The sequence below is a fragment of the Rhipicephalus microplus genome, chromosome X (genome assembly GCF_043290135.1).
Source record: "Rhipicephalus microplus isolate Deutch F79 chromosome X, USDA_Rmic, whole genome shotgun sequence".
In the NCBI taxonomy this organism is placed as follows: domain Eukaryota; kingdom Metazoa; phylum Arthropoda; class Arachnida; order Ixodida; family Ixodidae; genus Rhipicephalus; species Rhipicephalus microplus.
In genome coordinates, this window is record NC_134710.1 from 257183471 (window position 1) to 257205930 (window position 22460).

General features: G+C 40.8%; 1 protein-coding gene and 1 non-coding gene across 8 annotated transcripts in view; one reads left to right on the forward strand and one right to left on the reverse strand.

Annotated features, from left to right (window-relative positions):
- Window positions 1–22460, reverse strand: part of LOC119161585 (ecotropic viral integration site 5 ortholog) — a 284075-nt gene that overhangs the window by 44615 nt on the left and 217000 nt on the right. For all 7 annotated transcript variants that reach the window (XR_012887289.1, XM_075878991.1, XM_075878990.1 and 4 more), the window contains 5 exons: window positions 19400–19699; window positions 15792–15917; window positions 6532–6675; window positions 5615–5704; window positions 3756–3853 (listed from right to left, as the gene is read on the reverse strand). Coding sequence is in view for 6 of the 7 variants with exons in the window: in XM_075878991.1 (XP_075735106.1) it covers window positions 3756–3853; window positions 5615–5704; window positions 6532–6675; window positions 15792–15917; window positions 19400–19699 (758 nt within the window). In the remaining variant the exon portion in view is untranslated. The remainder of the gene's footprint in view (window positions 1–3755; window positions 3854–5614; window positions 5705–6531; window positions 6676–15791; window positions 15918–19399; window positions 19700–22460) is intronic.
- On the forward strand, window positions 17542–17614 carry TRNAT-UGU (transfer RNA threonine (anticodon UGU)). The gene has a single exon. It is a non-coding gene; the product is annotated as a tRNA-Thr (tRNA).

Sequence of the window (22460 nt, forward strand, 5' to 3'; positions counted from 1 at the left end):
TTAAAAGCTGTGTTTCATTTACTACGAACTTCAGGATACAGCGAATGGATGCCGCGTCAAGCTCAGGTTCGTTATAAGCAGGCTCGACTGCATTCACCCTAGAGTAATGAAAATTGAGCTGTTTATAGAAATTTTTATGCTGATTTCAAATATATAATAAGTTTTCTTGCAGGTTGCTTACTTTTATCTCTGCGAAATGACAGTCAAAATCTTAACCCTTTTGCCCCCCCCCCCCCCCCTCTTTTCATCCCTGAACTTCTGTAATTTTTTACCATTCATAGTTCATAATGTTTCAAATAAAGTGTAGAATACAAATAACTAATTCAAAAGCACATACAAAATATGTAATAGGCGTGAAAAATAATAGACGTAAAAAAGCCTATATTTCACCAACCCTATTAAAGGTTTACATATATTTTTCTATTATAAAATAAAATATTGGACTTTAAACTAGATAATTGTATTTGTCATACTTCGGAAAAATTTGGGCAAAATTTCATGCAGATCTGAGCACTAGAAGTGCCCGGAAAAGGAGGGGCACATTGAAAAAAATGGCAAAAGTTGTGTTTTGAAAAAAAAAAAAAACGAGTTTCAAAGTTAAAATAGAGTTTTATTTATAAAAGATGCCTATAAATGCGATGAAATTTGCACATCAAAAAGAACAATCCTTCTTGTAGTGGCCACTGCTACTAAAATACGCCAGCACCATGAGCTTGTCTTTCTCAGCTTTTTCGAGCAGACTCCTCACAGACATTTCGCTCAGAGACAGTGCCATGAAAAGCTTGTCTAACTTCTTCCGCTCCATCTGGCAAAGCTTTGTGCCGACTGCAAGCTAGGAAGAAGTTCGACAGGACTGCGAGATCTAAAGTAAGTCCTGTGTCGAGGGACACAACCGTGCTAATGTCATTTTGCGGCCATGTTTGTGCCACATACCGTCATACATAATGGCAATGTTGTCCCCGCTAAGCTTCCTTACTGTGAGCTCCTTCGACCATAAAAGATTGGCACTGACATCATCCATTGCTGCATCACGAACTTTCCGGCTGATGGCTGTGAATGTCTTTTGATGCATTGGCTTTTGAAAGCCAACAATTGCCGCAAATCGAACCAGCTGCTCGTAGCCTATTCCTACAGAGCATGTCACCACAACAGTATCCACGCGCGAGCAATAGCTTTTTTTCACTCATAACGGAGATAAATACACGAGAAAAGCATTGTTCAGCTGTGCTGCTAGACAAGACATGAACCCAGCAAGTAGGCTTCACAGCACATACAGGCACGCAGCAGCCAATGGCGGTCCTCGATCTGTACCACGTAATAAGCCAGTCGTTGCACTCAAAAAACGCGCAAAAGCATGCTTATTTTTATTATTTACTGCGCCACATCAGCGAGGAAAACTGTCGCTATTTGAAGAGTGAGGCTCGACTCTTCACCTCATGCAATCAACAATGGCTTGCCGCGGTGCATTATCGGCGGCGAGGTGCTCAAAGACTGCACACTTTGGGCCTTTTAACAGGAGCCTTGTGCTCATTAGACGCAATTTTAAAGCATTTCCAGTCAAGTCTCGACATGTATTCTTTTCTTTCAGAACAGTCGAAAATAAAAAAATCGCTAATTTTCAAAAAAAACTCGCATTCTGCGACCTGCATCTCCCCTTAAATGATCGAAATTGTCAGCGTCACATTCCATTGCACGGAGACGCATCCTGGAAAGGTTAGCATCAGCATGCCTTCGTTCGCTTCTGTAGAAGACGGCGAAGCTGTACTGTTGCAAATGTAAGGCCCATCATGCAAGGCGTCCCAATGGATCACGAAGACTGACGAGCCAGCATAGAGAGTGATAGTTGGTGATGGTAGTGAACTTGTGCCCATAAAGGTACGGCCAAAACTGCTGCACGGCGAAAATAAAGGTGAGACATTCCTGTTCAGTAACTGTGTAGTAATGTTTGGGTTCTTAACGACCAGCTCGCATAGGCGATGACATATGTTCTTTGTTGTTGATGCGCTGAGCAAGAACAGCACCTAAACCTACACCACTCACATCTGTGTGGACCTGTGTTTGCGCTGAGGGATTGAAGTGTCGGAGAATTGGCTGCGACGTCAGCAGAAACTTCAGTTGTCGAAAGAAAGCAGAACACTTGGGTGTCCTCTGGAATTGGGTGTTCTTGTCCAGGAGGCTTGTCAATGGATAAGCCACGTCAGCAAAGCAAGGAATGAATTGCTTAAAGTAGAAGCATAGCCCCAGAAAGTTCCTTGGTGGACAAAGGTGGCACAAATGCTTTAACTGCCTCCATTTTTGCTGGGTCGAGCCTGATAATATCTTCGTCAACGAGATGTCCCAACACCAAAGCTTGGCATTCACTGAAATAACACTTTTTAGAGTTAAGCACAATGCAGCTAAAGACAGTGCCGAGATGCGTGTTGTGCTCGTCAAAGATATGACCAATGATGATAACATCGTCGAGACGGAACATGAATATCTCCCATTTAAAACCTCGCAGAATGGTGTCCATGAAGCATTCGAAGGTGGCAGAGCGCTATACAAGCCGAATGGCATAAGGTTAAATTCAAAAAGTTCATCAGGTGTTACGAAAGCTCTTTTTTCTTTGTCTTCGTCATGCATCAGGATTTGCAAATAGCCAGCTCTCAGGTCGACAGAAGAAAAGTAAGAAGCCGAATCAAGACAGTTCATTTAACTTCAGTTCATCTTCTGAATCTAACAATTTATTTCATTAAATCTTTTTCTTGTCTCTACAACATTTGGAATGTTACATCATCAACTGTCAGAAATAAAGGCAATTCCTTGTCTACAAAGTGGCAAAAACTAGCCAAACTGAGCACAATGACAATCACATGCTGATAAGGGGAGAAAGGAAAAGGAAAAAGAACCACCTTAATTTAGTTTATAGCCTGCAAAAAGCTCAAGTAGCTTTTGCTGCAGTACACTGCTGTCATAAAAAAAGCATATTAATACTGGGAAGGGGCTACAAGTTGTCACGGGCCACAGCAAACTGTCATTTGATTACAGAGCATGCACATGCCGTATAACTAACAAGTACCAGTGCGATAACCGATATCTAAAATACCTCACTTTATAGACTTCCTGAATTTCAAGGTCCTCAGGTTGGCTAGCATTTTTATGCGAATGTTTAATTAATTGGAATATCGGTGGGTATGTTACCCGGAGCCATCTTTATGAGCTCCTGTGATAATTGAAACTCCTGATAATTAAAACAAAATTAAACAAAAATGCTGAAAGTGTCCAAGAAATCTCTTAACTCTGGTCATTCTAACCGGATTCAAGAATGTTCGTGGCAATCCATTTATAATGCAATAAATTCAGACAATGAGGTCATATAATGATTACTTAGTAAGTGGTTCAGGACCCCTTTAACATGACTAATTCCAGATAAGCTCGAAATTGAGTGCAACTATAAGAAAGTACATTAAAGTAAAATATTTTTTCTATGCACGACAGTAATACTTCTTCACCAACGTGATGATGAGAATGTAAAACATATACTTCACTTGTTCATTTGACCATTAAAGTGCCCAACATATTGATAAACAGCTTACATGAAAATAAGAACATTTTAGAAATTTCTGGCACTCCAAACCACGGAAAAAATAGTTTGGCAGAATAGTTGTTCCATTTAAGCATCAATTCCATCAAAAAAATTTCTATTTACTAAGAGTCCGCCGCTGTACACAGAAAATCAAAAGTAAAATAGAACACCATCCAAGATAGCCACTCACTTTTTTATTTTCTTGCTGTTGTACTTCACTTGCAGAGCCAGGTTTATAAGATAATCAGGATCTGTTTCACACTTGCTTGGCATTTCCTTTTGGAAGTACTGCACATAAGAGCATGCAAAAACATCATGGTCATCCAACATAACTCCTTCAGGCATGAATTATGATGATCCGCCTGCAAATATGTCAAAATTACACAAATTTTTCGAAGCCACTCGATATTCCATTGCAAGAAAGAGAGCAGTAATATGTGTATTAAAGAATTATCATTAGTCAATTATAATTAGTATATGTTCAGAAAACCTGCTTACTTCAAAGATGCTCATGTTCTAACTTTGTATAAAAATGATCAAATAACAGGCCTGAAATAAATGGGCAATGACTTTTCGAGGGAAAAAAATTATAGCTTTAGCATGGCAGTGGCCCGCTGAACGACTCGCTGAACGTAACTGTGTCTTAAGCAGTGATATTATGCAACATTACGCAACACAATGAAACCAAGTGAGTTCTAGTTGTTAATTGAGAAAGTGTGTAAAAATGTGCACATCATGTTTCAAGCCAGTTGAGGTAACATGGAGTATGTGACTTGCCTCTATATTTGAAGTGTACAATTGTACACATTACCGCTGCGGGGGATAATTTGTAAGAGAGCCCAGAACAAATAATATTAAGCATGAGGCATGCTTTGCACAGATCATGCATGCAAAACTATCAGCACAAGCATGATAATATTGTCACAGGGTCATGATGCTAAGTTGGAGACAGTGTGCCCAAAATGAAACTTTTTTTTTGGTCGAACTTCAGTCCGGGAAAACGGAAACTCAAGCTACAACAAGCAATGCACTCTGCACACTAATATTGGCAAACAGAGCGTTGGCCGTCAATAAAACTGATCATCACTGGGTCGCATCATCTTCTATACATCACGCATCGAACTTTCCAGGCTTACCACTGGTGGTCACGTAAGCTCTGGGGCAAGCATGGCTGTTCACGTTCTGCACACAATCTTAATAGAATGATCTGCTACAATCGTGAAGCTTCTCGAACACTGAAACGCAATTTATGCCGAGCATTGCTGACAGTCTTTGTGTGTTTAAACTGAGCAGATCAAGATAATACATGTGACAATATACAGTTTGAGTACTTTATTATATTGCAGCTAGAAGTTAAACCAAAATTTACTTCATCCTAACCATTACTTTGTAATCAGCATTTTCTATCGCTAAACCTATATCACAGAAAAAAGGATGTTCAATTGAATGTCCAGCACAGTCAAAAGCCCACAAGGTTGAGTATACTTTAGAGCTAAGGAGCTTATTATTGTCTTTCGATCAGTCGTCTTTAGGAGGATGACTGTACACACTGCTCTAGTTGTTGCCTCCAATCATGTGTGCAAAAAAAAAAAAAAAAGCAGAAAAGCCACTGCACCTGCGGCCCGCATGATTGCCGAGACATCTACTGTGCAAACATCCCGAATGTCAGTCTTCCCGTCTTTGCTTTCTGCTACCATCACATTAAGCGCAATGTCCCAGACTGACAGTTTTTCTTTCACAGTGTCAGTATAAGTATTGACTAAATGAAAAAAAAAAAGTTATATAGTTGGAATGACAGTGGGTAAAACTTTTTTCAGGGGCAAATGTATTTTCATACATCCACTGACATGACAATTTTCTTCGTTAGAATGAGATTTAATATACATGTATCGCTATAGACACTTCAAAGATAACTATGTATAATTACTTCATTGTATCTGAAATTTTGTTATAACCTGTTTTGTTATAACAAAGTATTACTGTATTTCGAGAGTTTGCCAAGTTTTCTTCAGACTGCTGATGCAGGTATGCTACTGCAAAGTTTCTCACCCTTAGCATGCCTTCCATGTCCAGTTGGAGTATGTCTTCCTTGCAAAATTGGAGAATAGCTATGGCTATCCTGAAAATCATCTCCATTCCCTGTTGGAAGAACAAAATATACATTTAATTCATATTGATGAAAATATAATGAGTGACTAAATATCAGTATTTTGGCATAAGGAATGTGTGGTAAATGAAAATGAAACAAGTGCCAGACATAGTAAGAACTAAGAATGCTTTTTGATGGGCAGAAAAAGACATGACAAGACTGGAATGCCTTACCAAGTACATTCTTTCTTCAAGAATTCATTTTCCAACTCAAGGCATAACTTTAATTTTCCAACAGTACATCACATGATTATTTCAATGTTTTCATTGTTGGGGTTTAACGTCCCAAAACCACCATATGATTTTGAGAGACGCCATAGTGGAGTGTTCCGAAAATTCTGACCACCTAGGGTTTTTTAAAGTGCACTTAAATTTAAGCACAGGGACCTCAAGCATTTTTTCCTCCAGCAAAAATGCGGCCGTTTCAGCCGGAATTCAATCCGACGACCTGCGGGTGACCAGCCTTAGCCATTAGACCACCGTGACGAGTGTACCTCTCACAATTAAATAAGCATAGTAAAGACAAAGAATCATTGACAACCTAAGGGTACTGTGCTATAAGTAGAACACCAGAGCGTGCAGTAGGCTTTAACAGTTCATACAGACAACAAGAAATTCCAGGTGATGTCCTCTCAGATGCACACACAAAATTTTCCTACATCTCACTATACACACATTTAAAGAGGTTGTATTATTCGATAAATTTAAAACAAGACTGCTAAAGAGTTACCATTACTTGAGACTGCAGCTCTGCATTGCTTTAAATAGCAAACAGCTAAATGCCAATCAATACAAGTTGCCACTACATATTTCCTCACCTCCGAGAGAAAAAGGTCCATGACGCGGCATGCTAGGGTGTGCGGCAAGCAGGAAGTGAACAGAGTAAGAAACCATGATGAGGCATACATAGATGTGTGGAAGCTTTGAGCCTGGAAGTGCATGTGGATCTCTGGCACCAACTCCTGCATGTGAAAAGATGCACATGAATCAGACAAAATGGTACTACCACAACTGTTAAACAAGGCTGGCATTGAAAACACCAGCACAGTGAAAGGTGCCTCGAAATAAATTTTACAATACACTCTACATCATGGAATAAGGATATGGCGAGTTATAAAAATGAGCGCTTCAGCTAACTGGCCTACAAAGCAACACAAACGTTACATCTGACGAACATGTGTGTCACGTCCATATGTTTTCATTCTTCTATTAAGTTTTTCCATCCCATTCATGACATTGTTCCAAAACCTTCAGCCTTTTGGCCAACATTTGACATACAACAGGCCTTTAACATGTTTGCTCTCATACACATACACAAATAAAACTAAGCATTGGTATCTCCTCATAAAACATATCATGAATTACACAAGTCCAGCAACAAAAATTCTGCTTTAATGCAGCAGACATGCGATCAGCTTAATGATCAACATTATAAAGCTAAAACACAGCCACACCACAGCTGTGGGTATTCAAATACTTAAATGAAATCACTGGCTATACCCAGTGACAACTGTGACAGCACAGCCAGAGTTCTGTAGGTGGAGCTTCTACATGGAAGCCATTATGGCACTATTTTGCAAGCGATTTTGGTTTTGGTTCTATGAACATATCACGCATGCTTCTTTTTTACAGTAAACCTACATTTGACTAGGCGAAGCCATAATTTGTGAGTACTATGTGAGCGAAAATTCTAGCACGTATTGGCCACAGATTTGGGCAAGTTCCACTATTTTTTCCCCAGTCCAGTAAAAATGAAGTAAAATGAAAGTCTACAGGCAAAAATGTACATGCCACAGAAATGGGGTAAATTTCACTACTCAACCTGGTCCACTAAAAGTGAACAAAAGAGCACACAGGTGGAAAACACAAATATTTCTGGTCAGGCGTAACTAATAGCTGAGAAAGACCTTAATGAACTGCCAGGATTAACCCACTGGTTTTGGGGCTGCATATTCCAACTTTTCTGGCTAACCACCTGTACGAAGCCCTTGGGTGGTGATTTGTAATGCAATAGAAATTACCCTTTAATGCCTGAATTAGGAAACTGCCAAAGAAAATAAAAACTGTTTTCATTTTCCAGCTTTAAATAGCAACCTTTAAATGACTCCACACTTAAATTATCTAAAATGCACCTTTAATGGATACTTTTATGTATATTGAAAATTCTCCACATGCCACAGAAGCGAGGACCTTGCAAAGAAAAACGTGCTTCAGAACTACGCAACATGCCGTGTGCCACATCTTGAGCATGTATACACCAAATAAACAATATTATTCAAGATAGAACTTGCGTCAGCCAGGCGAGGAAGAACAAAGAAGTGAGTGCTCTTGCACGTTCTTTTGTTCTCCGCCATCAGCTACAAAACGATAGTTTCTAGCATAAAATACATTACACAAGAAAGCGCTACATTTTTCATGCTGAAAGCTACATTCTTGACAGCCGGCGTTAAAGACTGCATGCATTCTGTGTTTTGCTTGATTGAAGTTTTTCAGCATGTTGCGAATTCGCGACACTAGGCAGTAAAGTGTTAAAGGGCTCGTTTTGCAATAATTCTGGTGCCGGCATCATTGATTGTGAGCAAAAAAATCATCATTTTGTCCGTGATTGAAGAATCAAGAAAGATGCAAATAGAACAAAAACAAAATTTTGGGTGAGAATCGACCCCAGACCTTCTGTGTGGCAAACAGGTGTTGATTGATTGATATGTGGGGTTTAACGTTCCAAAACCACTATACGATTATGAGAGACGCCGTAGTGGAGGGCTCCGGAAATTTAGACCACCTGGGATTCTTTAACGTGCACCCAAATCTGAGCACACGGGCCTACAACATGTCCGCCTCCATCGGAAATGCAGCTGCCGCAGCCGGGATTCGAACCCGCGCCCTGCGGGTCAGCAGCCGAGTACCTTAGCCACTAGACCACCGCGGCGGGGCTGGCAAACAGGTGTTCTACCACAGAGCCACGCCATTGCTTGAAACTGTTTTGGAAAAAAACACTATATGTATGCCATGTAGTGTGTCACCTTAATGCATTTAATATTGCGTGACAGAAGCGTAGAGTCATACCAGGCATCAAAACATGTGAACTCTATAAGAAGTGGGTGTTTCGAAGGCCCACCCATTACAAAGCACTCAGACACATTCAATTATGGTTACCAGCAACAGCATCAAAAAGTGGAGGGCTTCTTAAGTTCGCATGTTGCTTTATTGACAAGTAATGGGCCCTTTACTGATTTGCTAAAGGAAGAATGCTGGCGTGGCAAGCACTTAACAAATGTACTTGCAGTAGCCATTCCAAGAGTTTGAAATGGTCATTGTTACGCTCATAGACATTTGTTTCTTTGTGGCACGGTTGGTTCCACCAAGAGCCGAAGCCAGGCTGTAATGGCGATGCACACATGGTGCCCGATTATGCTATCTCATTCTACTCTTGAAGATCAAACTCAAACAGAACTTCAAGTTTTTTTTTTCTATGGTGTGCATTTTCACGTGAAAAACTTCTGCTTGTACAACCCATGAAATAGTGGGAATGAAACAAGGTTGATTGATTTGTGGGGTTTAACGCCCCAAAACCACCATATGATTATGAGAGACGCCGTAGTGGAGGGCTCCGGAAATTTCGACCACCTGGGGTTCTTTAACGTGCGCCCAAATCTGAGCACACGGGCATACAACATTTCCGCCTCCATCGGAAATGCAGCCGCCGCAGCCGGGAATCGAACCCGCGACCTGCGGGTCAGCAGCCGAGTACCTTAGCCACTAGACCACCGCGGCGGGGCATGAAACAAGGTTACCTACCACATTAATCTAAAGCAGCCACAAGTACTTGTGGCTACAATGATGGCTACAATGAATTGGAACTGTTAAAGAAGCTCCTTGATTGATTTGTGGGGTTTAACGTCCCAAAACCACCATTTGATTATGAGAGACGCCGTAGTGGAGGGCTCCGGAAATTTTTGACCACCTGGGGTTCTTTAACGTGCACCCAAATCTGAGTACACGGGCCTCTAACATTTCCGCCTCCATCAGAAATGCAGCCGCCGCAGCCGGGAATTGAACCCGCAACCTGGGGGTCAGCAGCCGAGTACCTTAGCCACTTGACCACCACGGCGGGGCTAAAGAAGCTCCTTCTAAAAAAAAAAAAAATGACCTCAACTCAGTTTTGCGCTTGTAGGCCACCAACTAAATTTTCCATTCTAATATGCACTATGCACTGCAGTAATGTTTTTGGAAATCAATTGAATATTTTGTATTGCATATCAACAGAAGAAGAAGTTTATTTGAAACAAGTGGTTTTGGACGGCCACGGACGGATGCTCAAGTAATGTGCAATCAGCACCAGCAAGATGCACCAATCTTTGCCACAGCTATTTTTGTCATTTCCGAATGACAGAAATGCTCTCCATACTGGTAATGGTAAAGCACGCTGCCAACCATATATGTAATAGACATTAATGCATCTGGTCGAATATGTGAGGCTTTGCAATGGTTATCATATCCCTAAAGTTGAACACAGCCATGCATAAAGAGCCGAAATGCTTACTGCACTGATGTGTCCAGCGTTACAGCACCAGTGTACCTTCAACGTGATCCCATCACTGATCATCATCATCATCATCATCGGCCTGGCTACGCCCACTACAGAACAAAGGCCTCTCCCATGATCCACCAAACAACCCAATCTTGTGCTTTCCATTGCCACATTATACCTGCAAACTTTTTCATCTCATCGGCCCACATAACTTTGTCTCCCCTTCGTGCGTTTGCCTTCTCTGGGAATCCAGACAGTTACCCATAATGACAAACGGTTAGCCTGCTTACGTGCCTGGCCCATATCAATTTCCTCTTCTTGATTTCAACTGCGATATCCTTAACCCCCGTTTGTTCCCTGACCTACTGCTCTCTTTTCATCTCTTAAGGTTGCACCTATCATTTTCCTTTCCATCGCTCACTATGTCGTCCTCAATTTAAGCTCAACCCTCTTTGTAAGCCTCCAGGTTTCTGCTTCGTAGGTAGGTACTGGGAAGATGGAGTTGTTATATACCTTCCTCTTGAGGGTTAGTGGCAGATTACCATTCATTATTAGACAATGCTTGCCGAATGTGATCCACCCCATTTTTATTCTTCTAGTCACTTCACTTTCATGGTTCGGCTCCGCCGTTACTACCTGTCCTAAGTAAACATATTCCTTTACAACTTCCTGCCTCTCTTCACCTATTGCAAAGTGCTGTTTTCTGCCGTAACTGTTGCACATTACTTTAGTTTTGTGCATATTTATTTTCGGACCTACTTTTATGCTTTCTGTGTCCATTTCTGTAATCATGAGCTTTCATTCGTCCCTTGAGTTACTATTAAGGCAATGTCATCAGCGAATTACAGGTTACTAAGATGCTCTCCATTAACAGTTATCCCTAACTCTTCCCATTCTAGCGTCTTGAAAACCTCCGGAACCAAAAATACCAACCATGAATGTAAAAAAGCTCATAAAGTGAGTCATTTATTTTTAACATAGTCTTCCCGATTGCAGTTTTGCTTTCAAGCTTGTCAATTCACTGAAGATGACCTAGTTGTTGGCATTAAGGTGATCCCAAAAATGAGAGACGCAGTTGTGCAGGTGGTATCGCTTGCACACAACTCCTTTCCTTGTTATTGAATGAAGACAACAAAATATTTTGCAATGCACTGGTAACTCCCTATGTGCCCCTTTCTCCATGTGAAATCAGCTCATGAAGTCACTTTCACTCACCATCACACTCCCTGTAGCCCAGTCACCCCATGCTTGTTTACAGAAGCAGGAAAGTTAGATATGGACACAGCGAAAACTATATTTCTACTCGGCAAGCTTTCTTACCTGTGATGTAAAAAGTATTGAACGTAAAAAAAAGATAGAAATGAATGCTATGTTTTTTTCTTTGCTACATAGCCGATAAAAGCTTACATAGGCAGACTGTGTGCTGGAGCATTCCGAAACTCGCACTTCCGCTTTTTGCCCTCGGCTGTGCTGCCCCAGAAAGTAGTCAATGGATGCAATGTAACAGATGCCAACAAAGGACATGAAACAATAGACAACACCATTCAGGGATTTGGCTACTCAACACAGCATTGAATGTGAGAAAATGAGGTCCTCATTAATATAGTACTATTTTAGCATGATGCATAAAACCATACTTTAAAGACACAAATGTACTTACTCATTCAATGGATTCATAATTAGTGTCATTGAAGAACACACAGACAAAAATGATAGGCAAAAGGATGACAGAAACAGGTGCTGTGTCAACACTCGCTGTACCAACATGACTCAACATGTAACAGCAGATCACTAATAACAACCACACCACCAACAGATGCCTCGCTTATCTATTAGGTAACTGCACTATAGGCATCAAATGAAATGTGAGCACCAGCAAGCATTCGCAATGGTATAGTACAAGCTGTCCAGTCATCACCATGGGCAGGCGCACATATGTGCTGTGCTGTCGAACTGAATGTGCGCGCTTGTCAATGGTGTTGACGAGAAGGCGCGCACTAAACGATTGTGAATGCTTGCCGCTGTTCGGCTTTCATTGGATGCCAATATTACGATGGCTGTGGCACCTATAAATTTTTTTTTCACTTGTTATGGTAATCATGCCAGATCGATCGTACTGCAGGCAGCAGCCTTGATAAAACAATAGTACAGGGTTACAGACCTACACAGCTAACAGCTGAACTGGCAACCTAATGAGGAGCAGAAGAAAGCACTGGCCACTCAGTCTTTGTGGCAAATGCTGAGCAGACGTCCTTTTTAAACACAAAGCAGAAACTTACAGCTGCTTTTGTTGTATAAATCTGAGACCTTGCCCATTTCCGAACATAACGAAGAACAGTTCAGCAAGCAGCACTGATATGCTCTTATATGAATATGCAGTAATGCCATTTCTTAAAGCACCCTTTTGACTACAAAAGACGGGTAATTTTTGAGGGGCTCTTTTCCTCTGTTAGACACAACATAAGGAATGCAATAGACAATTAAGGTAAGGAGAGCATATAGGACATTACTTGATATTTTTAACTGAAGTATGCTTCACAACTATACCACCTCTTTAAAGAGGGCTAACAAATATTGCATACCGAAAATATTTCTCATTTTATTTTTACCACTACCTTTGTGGTGTAATTTTACAACTCAGAGAATGTGACAAGCTAAATCCTTTTCATACTGCAAGCCATAAATTTTCTGGAAATCTTGAGCCACACTCAAGTTTTTCCACCAAGTACAGATTTGCAAAGTTCTGTTATGCTCAGCATCAAATACAATGTATGCATGCTAGGCAAACTACTCGCTAGTGTAGTTCATGCTAAATATGATAACATGCATCATATTTATTTTTATCTAATATAAACTTGTTCAACCTTATAATATTTCATGTAGAAAGGATAGAGACATCAAGTATATGAACTTCTTTGCCCTTTAGTTATGAAGGCATAAACTTCCAGCAGCGTGCGGGAATATTTGAAATTTCCACTGTAAATGTAACACTGTATGCTATTTCATATTTGATTTGAGAATTCACCACTGAAACTTGTCAAATACTTGTTTCTCTAGAATGTAGAAGACATAATATTAACTGGAGTCCTAAGAGAGTAGGATTAGAATAGACATGAGAATTGATTTGAATAATCTTTCTCCAAGATATTTGTTGTTTTTATGCTGAGGCAACAATTCTTAATATGTGCACATAGTTTCCACTCAATAATTTCTAGTCACTAAAAATGGTAGGCCTTTATGTATGATCTTGGTTAGGTATAAAATCGTCTTACGTATAAATCTGTGGCAACTACTTAGTCAGCCTCACCATGCCTGCATCTCTTTAAAACAATGCCCAGTGAAGTAGTATACCACCACTATCCCTCAGTGGACACAATACTGCAGGGATATAGAGGGTGGCACACAAGTGATTCATTAAATTTGGTTTAATGAAAGAAGATCGACTGTTTTCCCTTCATAATATTTATATTCAATTTGATTTGAAATTTTCGCTCTTTCTACACATCTACATTTGAACTAATGTTCATACTCAACAGTGCTTTGCAGAAATATCTTTTCCTGAATAACTAAATGTTTTTTTTTCTCACCTGAAAAACAGTTGCACATACAGGATTAAAAATTTTATGCCGTCATTTGTAGTAGGAAGCACAATCTGAGCCTTGCATGAGCTAGCTGGGTGTGCAAAACTATTAGGCAAGTACAAAAAGCACAATTTTATTTTAAACTTAGATGGATTTAAAAATAGTGCCAAATAGATGCCACAAGTGTCAAATATTGAATATCAAAGCACATGCATAAGTGTCAAGCATTGATGGAAGAACCCGTGTTCTGACCAACAGTGGCACTCCCGATGGCAAAATGTGGCGATTTGCTCGGGGGTACCAATACTTGAGAGAAGAACCTTTTGTAACGCAATAGCGTTAAAGAGCTCGCTTCGCAGAAAGTACAGCGTCAATGTCGGCGTCGTTCGTTGTGAGTGAAAAATCCTCTTATGCATGCCCGAAAAATCAAGAAACATGCAAATAAAATAAATAAATGATGAAAAATCCTAAAGCAGAGTAGGGACCGAACCAGGGTTGTTTGGGTCGAAGTGGGGATTGAACTGGTGTCGTCTGCGTAGTAAGCGGGCATTTGCGTAGTAAGCGGGCATTCTACTGCAGAGCCATGCCTCTGCTTGTAAAAATAGTGAAAAAAAGTTCCTCTGCTTGGAGATGCAGTGAAAGTAGCTTTCACAAACACACACATCCTGTATACATGCTTCACAATGCAACATGAAATATTGCAGAAATGCGTGGTACAAGCGTCCATTGCCAACGGGTGTCAAAATATGCGATTATCATAATGGCTCTGTGGTTAAAGCCGGTACCCCTATACAAAAGGCACACACGCTACTGCGCCTATTCTCTTAAAGCCATGTAGAGGGTGCATAGCAAATTCGAAGAAGTTTCATGCACCAAGTGTTTGAACTACGCTCTAGAAACAGGATGTCGCTATCGCGTTCAACTCCTAAAGGCGAAGCTTTAGGGTCCCTCAATTTTCTTTTTTTTTTTTCAAATCTTTGTGATGTTTCTTTCAATGGCTACTTGCTACATACTATTGTGCATAATTGTCAAGTTTTACCGTCATGAGTGCTCCAGGTTCAGTGATCATTCACAGCAGCATTCAAAAAGGCTGTTATTCTCTTTATTTAAAAAAAAGGAGATAGCTAGAGTTTCTGAATGGCTTCTGTTACATGACCAAGTTTTTACATGTGACAACAAGTGATGAGGTTTTCGCGGGCCAAAAAAAGAAGAAAATAGTGGGGGCCTGGGAATCCAAGTCGTAAATACGGCTGCGACTCTAGTGAGGACCAGTAGTCAGGCCAGCAACTGCATTAATAAATGTCTATAGTAAAATGCCCTTGCACATATGTCTTCTTGTTTTTTATTATTTTTTTGATGCATGGAAATGTCACATCTCCTAAATATAAACATTCGTTATGATGAGCTTGAGCAACTGCAACTAAATTGCAACACTGGCTGCATTCTGCACATGTACGAATGCAGCATTGATGAGTTGTACCTGCTCTTCAAGAAAATGCAGACAAAGGCAGGAAATTGTACACGCAGAGACCCAAAAGCCATAAATATAAAAACCAGCATAAATCCTGGCTGTGGAGATGATAATTTCAGGAGGAGACGTGCTTGAGCATGTGATGGAGAAAGGGCATACACTACCTAACGTGCTTATGCACGTAAGCACCTTTTAGATGAGAAAAAATGAAAGCACATGCACACCTGTGAGCAAAAGTATATGAACCACAGAAGTGCAAGCCGAAATCGCTGTCTACGCCATGTAGTCGCGAGCCGTTTGCTGTTGAGAGCATTGCTTTGATTCAATTTGTAAGAGAAGTGATCTCTACAGCACACGACTTGCCCCTAGACGTTGCAGACGTCAAAGGTATATGGGCAGCAATGGTCCGTATACTTTTAGCTCATGGGTGCACCTACAAAAATGGTGAAATGCTTAGCAAGAGAAAGGGAAAGATGGTAATAAAAACTTATGTACCTGTACAAGGCACTCCAGCTGGTACATACAGAGTCCCAGTTCAGCCATGCTGGGCTTGTATATTTCCCGTAGACGATAGTCTTGCATCATTCGCACCAGCACTGTGAATGTCTCTTCTTCAGGCATCTGCCCAATGATTTCAAAGAAATAATTCAATTAATCGACCTGCCTGAGATAAATCTTGCTGTAGCCCTTCAGATATGAAATCCTATTTCAAAGTCTAATATCTATAATAGAAAAAAACACTCCATGCATATCAGTATTACATCATCATAATCATAATAATTAGCCTGACAATGTTCCCTGCAGGACAAAGGCGCCTACAATGTTTCTCCTTTTTAGCCAGTCCTGTGCTTCCTGTAACCACGTCATGCCTGCTCACCTAACTTTCTGCATCTTGCTTGCACGCTTGTTGTCTTTCGGAATCCAAGTCTCAGTGCCCAGTGGTTATCTTGGCTTACTACATGCCCTGCCCAAGCCCATTCCTTCTTTTTGATTTCTATTATTATTTTATAATTTTCTTAGGGTGTACATGACACTCTATTTTCTTTCATAATCAGTGTTATACAGGTTAATCCTTGCGTGTTCACAAACAAGCTGGCGAAATTTCAGCACATTTGGTCAAACACTTCATTTATAATCGAATACATTTATAATCGAATACTTTATTTATAATCGAATACAGGCACGCTTCGGGCAGCAGTTCTTGTCTTTTATATAAAAAAGTCTCTTAATAGCAGGGTACTTTGCATACATTTTATTATTGTATTCTACTGTGGGCACACTGGTGTCTCAGACAAAGGGGTCTGACTGTATTTACGTAAATGTGTGAGCAGCTTGAACAACAACATTGGCAGATTTGCAAGCCATGGTGCAGCAAACTGCTGGCTGTGCGGCTGTCTGTTTTACGGTAAACAATTTTGTTCCATGCTCAGTTGGGAGTGAAATTGAGCTATTTAAGCTTTCTTGAGCTTGGCATTCAAAGTGAACAATTTTCAGGGACTGAAACCTCGGTAAAAGATAATGGGTCTGCTCCATGCACGGCAAAATGATGATCGCTGGCATTGAAAGGGGTTTTTACCCGGCGACTTCTAGAGCTTGTTTTGCATTGAAATATTTTCTTACTAGCCATTTTTTATGTATGTATAGGTCCAATAGACCCTCTACATTATCCGCTGCTGAAAACCACCAATTGTTGGGTCACAGTGTCAAGACCCTTTTAAAATAAAGTGATGGCTTTGTATGCATAAGCATTGAAGGCCTCAACTTTCTGTCAAGGCTGCACTGCTACAAATATGCTTCTTAAACTTGCTAGGCAAAATGAAGGAAGTCTATCCTTTCCAGTTTTAATATGGTAATTAAGTTTTCAACAAAGATTTTTTTTAAAGAGATGCACATTTAAAGCACAGTGGATACTAACAAGCATGCAAAGACGTGTAAAATTATTCACACTACTAAAAGTATGTTAAACTAAACTTACAATTGCATAATATTTCCAACTATGAGTGCAATTTCACACACACACATCCTATGTACTTGCTAAATGGATATATATATATATATATATATATATATATATATATATATATATATATATATATATACACACACACACACACACATACGCGACACCACACATGCGCATAAAAGAGTATTTTACACTCGTCGCTTGGCTTATAGATGGCGTTGACTGACACTCCTACTTCCAAATTCACATATAAACCCAAAAAAAGTGGATGGAGGGAAGGCCGCTGTGATAGCTCAGTGGTTAAAGCATCGAACGTGTTATTCGAAGGTCGTAGGTTCGATTCCTGCTCACGGCTGGTTATTTTATGACCCACTTTTCTTTCTTCTTATTTACATTCCATTGGTTCTAATAACTTCCCCTGACCATTCCTTGGCATTACTGTCTGTTAGATCTCATTATTATTGTGTCAAAACATGGAAAAACGAGCCCTTAGGTATACACTTATTTCCCTTACCTATATATATATATATATAGGCAAAGAAGTGTATATGTAAGGGCTTATTTTTCTATGTTTGACACATTATTAATGAGATCTAACGAACAACAATGCCAAGGAAAGTATAGGGGATGTTATTAGACCGAATTGCAATAATGTTAATGTGAAGAAGGAAAAGTGGGTGAAAAGATAAGTTTCCCTGGGCAGGAACCGCACCTGTGACCTTTGAATAACGTGTATATAACGAATATGTATATATATATACTTATAGAATAGATACACCTTCCAAAAAATACTGCACATTACAATAAATGAAGAATGCAACTAGAAAAAAAACTAAGCAGCTCAAGAAATTTGGAACTATCCTAAAGCAAAGCACGCTACAATAGAAGAAAATAGCCCAAAACCAAGCACATTAAATTCAGATATTACATTAACTTTATCATAATGATGCAACGTGGTTAAAGTTCTAAAAAAGAACATGATAACAGATCGATAGGTTGAAAAGTGAGGTTTAACGTCCCAAAACAATCATGTGATTATGAGAGACGCGGTAGTGGAGGGCTTCAAAAATTTGGACCACCTGGGGTTCTTTAATGTGCACCCGAATCTGAGCACACAGGCCTACAGCATTTTCGCCTCCATCGAAAATGCAGCCGCCGCAGCAGAGATTCGATCCCGCGACCTGTGGGCATAGGTCGGCAAAACTTGTGGAGCTCACTCAGACTCCCTCATGAAATATATTTTGCACTTAGGACTCACTCGGACTCAGACTCACGAAAATTTTCCCGAGCTGGACTCACTCGGACTCAAACTCACGAAAATTTTCTTCAAGCAGACTCACTCGAACAAACTCACAAAAACATTACTCACAAACATTACTCACCCAGACTCACTCAGACTCAGACTCACAGATTGATCTGAGTGAGTTCGAGTGAGTCGATTCATAGGTCCATCATCTTAGAATTAGCTTAGACCATGGTATTAATGCTCTTTAACACCAATATCTCACGTAATCGGTGCTCCTTTTGTTGCTGCCGTTTGACATACTATAGCATCTTCGAAAGCGAGTTCTGAGTGCCTCCAAACCAGCAAGGTAATTGTTCTTGGAAGAGATGGCAGTATAAGACATAATAATCAAGAACTTCCCTGGAACAGTTAGCGAGAAGAGGTCAAGACACCACTTACATATTTCACGCCTCCAATTATATTGAAAGGGTGTATGAACGAAACTGCCTTGGAATAGATGTGAGAAGACGCGAGTATAAGCTTAAATCCAAGTAAGGCTGATAGTAATGCTGAACATGACTAGAAAAGACCTTAGGTAGGCAAAAGAAAGTGGAACTCGCTCATACCCACTCAAGAAATATATTTTGCGCTTTCGACTCATTTAGAATCAGACTCGCCAAAATTTTCCTGAGCCAAAATCACTCGGACTCACACTCACGAAAATTTTCTTCAACCAGACTCACTCGAACTCAGCCTCGCGAAAATATTACTTACCCAGACTCATTCAGACTAAGAATCACGACTCGATCTGAGTCTGAGTGAGTCCGAGTGAGTTTGCCGACCTATGCCTGCGGGTCAGCTGCTGAGCACCTTAGCCACTAGACCACCACGGTGGGGGGAACATGATAAACAAACCTGTAGAAGCAATAGGCCAACGATGAAGGCACTCCCTTGGCAGTAGCCTACTTCTCGATCATGCAGTGAGTAAGCCTTCATGACGTTGAAAAGGCCCTCTTGTCCAGGACCATCTTTGTCACGAAAAAACTCGTGCTCAGGATAGGTGCGTGCAATGTCGCGGCGGATCACCTTCTCACAGGGTGAGCTTGCCTTTAGGTACTCTGCGTACTGCTCACGGGCTGCACATGTAGGTGCACTGCACAACAGCTGCCATGCAATGGCTCGGAAATGTTGTGGGATACCCTTGCGAACGTGTTCCTGCGCACATCAAATTGGGGGTGGGGGGGTGGGGCAAATGGCATGTACAGTTCATGCAGATAAAAGACATGCAAAGACAAAAAACAAGAATGAAAGGAGAATGCAAAGGTAAGTAGCTTCTTTCTTAACAGCTTTATCATAAGAATTACACCATGAAGAGTTGACTACCCATCATAATTTGTTTTATGTGTACAGAAAAACAAAGGCTTTTCCCCATAATTTACAATATACACTATGTTGTGCAAGCTGATTTAATTTTTTTTTTCTGGGCCCACGACAAATAACAAAGACATGTTCAGTCCAGGATGGTTTCAGTCAACACTAGCTGGTGATACAAGTTACTAATATTTACAGCACACTCTCCATTCAACGTGCGAGGAGATGAAAGTAAAAAAAAGTAATCTTCTGAATGTTTCTTTTTCATTTTTCAATAGTAACAAATAGATACATACACATACCATTTTCTCATCGCAAAAAAAAAAAAAGGAAACCTACTCAACCTGATAACAAGTACAAGTAAAAAAAACTTAGGTGAATCCCCCAGTTTTCAAACAGCCAAATATGATGAGTCGTTTCGCAACAAAGTGGTTAATTTAATTTATTGATATGTGGGGCTTAACCTCCCAAAACCACTTTATGATTATGAGAGACGCTGTAGTAGAGGGCTCTGGAAATTTCGACCACCTGTGGTTCTTTAACGTGCACCCAAATCTGAACACACGGGCCTACAGCATTTTCACATGCATTGAAATCGCAGCCGCCGCAGCCGGGATTCGATCTCACAACCTGCGAGTGAGCAGTTGAGTACCTTCGCCACTAGACCACCGCGACGGGGCTTGCAACAGTGTGGTGGAATAATTGCTAACAGCACCATACTTTGCAGTAGCCACTGCCTTGATAATAATTCTGGTTTCATCATTAATGTGCCTTGCTTCCATCTCACCCTTAACTTTATACTTTTTTGGATTGCAGTGACTGTGGTATTTTATGAACGGAAATGCTTGCACAGTCGAAACCAACGTTACTAGAATAGCTTCAGTTGTAAAACTCTCCGCCGGCGCCACTGCTGCCGGTGTCTGCACTCCTCTGCCCGCCGCCAGATGGCGGCACCGCTCCATCTTGCTCCGCAGCAGACGCTCCGCCGCAGCCGGCTGCGACCTAAATCTCTCGCGGACGGAGTGTTTGTGGCTGTTTCACGTGTATTTTCACGTCTTCTGGCGTTCTGCGTTAAAGAATTTGTGATACCAGGCGAAACCTGTATTTACCCACAGCGGCTTGGTATATTTCCTCGCGTATTTCACTTCAAAACTGGGTCTCCGCCGCTGTTTCAGGAATGTAGCAGTTAGATACACGGGTACTTTTAAAGGCAATTCGATGATGCCCGCATAAAGTTTGTGAAAGTGCAAGAGGCGCCCGAAAAGTGTTTACACTCTGGCCAATTCACACTTCATTCTTTACAGGCTGGTATCGCGTGCCTGTGAAAGATGTGCGGCCGTTCGCCTGTTTCCGCCACTATCAAATGGTGGCTAATTCACTCCTGAGAAGTAATGGGAAAACATCTCCGTCCCGATTTTTAAAGCGGAGATTATATGGCTACGGTTCCATGTACTTTACTGTCCGGGGACGAGGGCTCCCACTGTCTCTAAAGCGCGTGATGCGTTGGAAAAAGAACGTCCGATGTGTTTGCTAATAACACGCGGTCACCACCAAAGCCGCACGCCGTTAAAAGCGTGATTTAGAACCCGAGCGTATACGGCTAATCAACAGGATATGCACCACCGTCAATATTACAATGCGACATGGATTTTAAACCTTCTGACCCTTGTATGTGTACTTTGAGGTGATTACAGTTAGTAACCACTATTTTCAAAGTTGTTGAAATAAAAGTGTGTGCGCGTGTGCACACGCATTTCTATATTAGAAATTATCGCCATCCACGATCACGACGAAATATTGTTCTTACCTTTCTCCTATACTCCGTATCAATCCCATGTCGTGTGTTAAAAAGCTTTCGTGGTCATACACCTTTACGTGAATGGAAAGGTTCGCGAGTTTTTTGTTCTCTGTATGTTACAATTCGACATAATGTGATTGGCGTCAGTTGTCAACTAGCTAGTGAAAACACCTTCGATTTAATCTTACTTGGGTCAATTGTCAACTAGCTTTACGATTCAGAAAACGAACAGCCCTACCGTTAAGAGTCAACAACTCACGTTTTGAAATGAAATGACCTTATTTCAAAAAAAAAAAAAAAAAAAACAAGCGCTATTCTATGGGAGATATTCAGGGGAAAAGGTTGTGGGTACGCAACTTGACTGGCCCTAAAATAGATGGCAGGCTGCAGCGGAGCAGGAACACTTACTGCCAAGGGAAAAAATAAATAAAAAAAAAGAGGAGAGAGAGAGGAAGCAATGCACAAGTGACAAATACTACAGGGTACAATCCCAGAATTTCACAAATATATATATATATACATATATATATACATATATATATAATGTGGACATAGCTATAACACCTAAGCAAAAACAGACAAACAATGAAATTTCCTTCACACAAGCTATGTACAATATAATTTCTGGCAAAGAAAAGTGCCCCCAGGGTGGAAGCCTACAGCAGCTTTGCCCGCTTTCTCGCTGCCTTTACTTGAGCACTGGAACTTCGATGCTGCTCCAGAAATCTGGAGTAGAAGTGCATGCGTGTTGCAAGGTAAAATTTAATAATGCGTGCACTGAGCTCCTGAAAGTCCAAGGGGCACCCA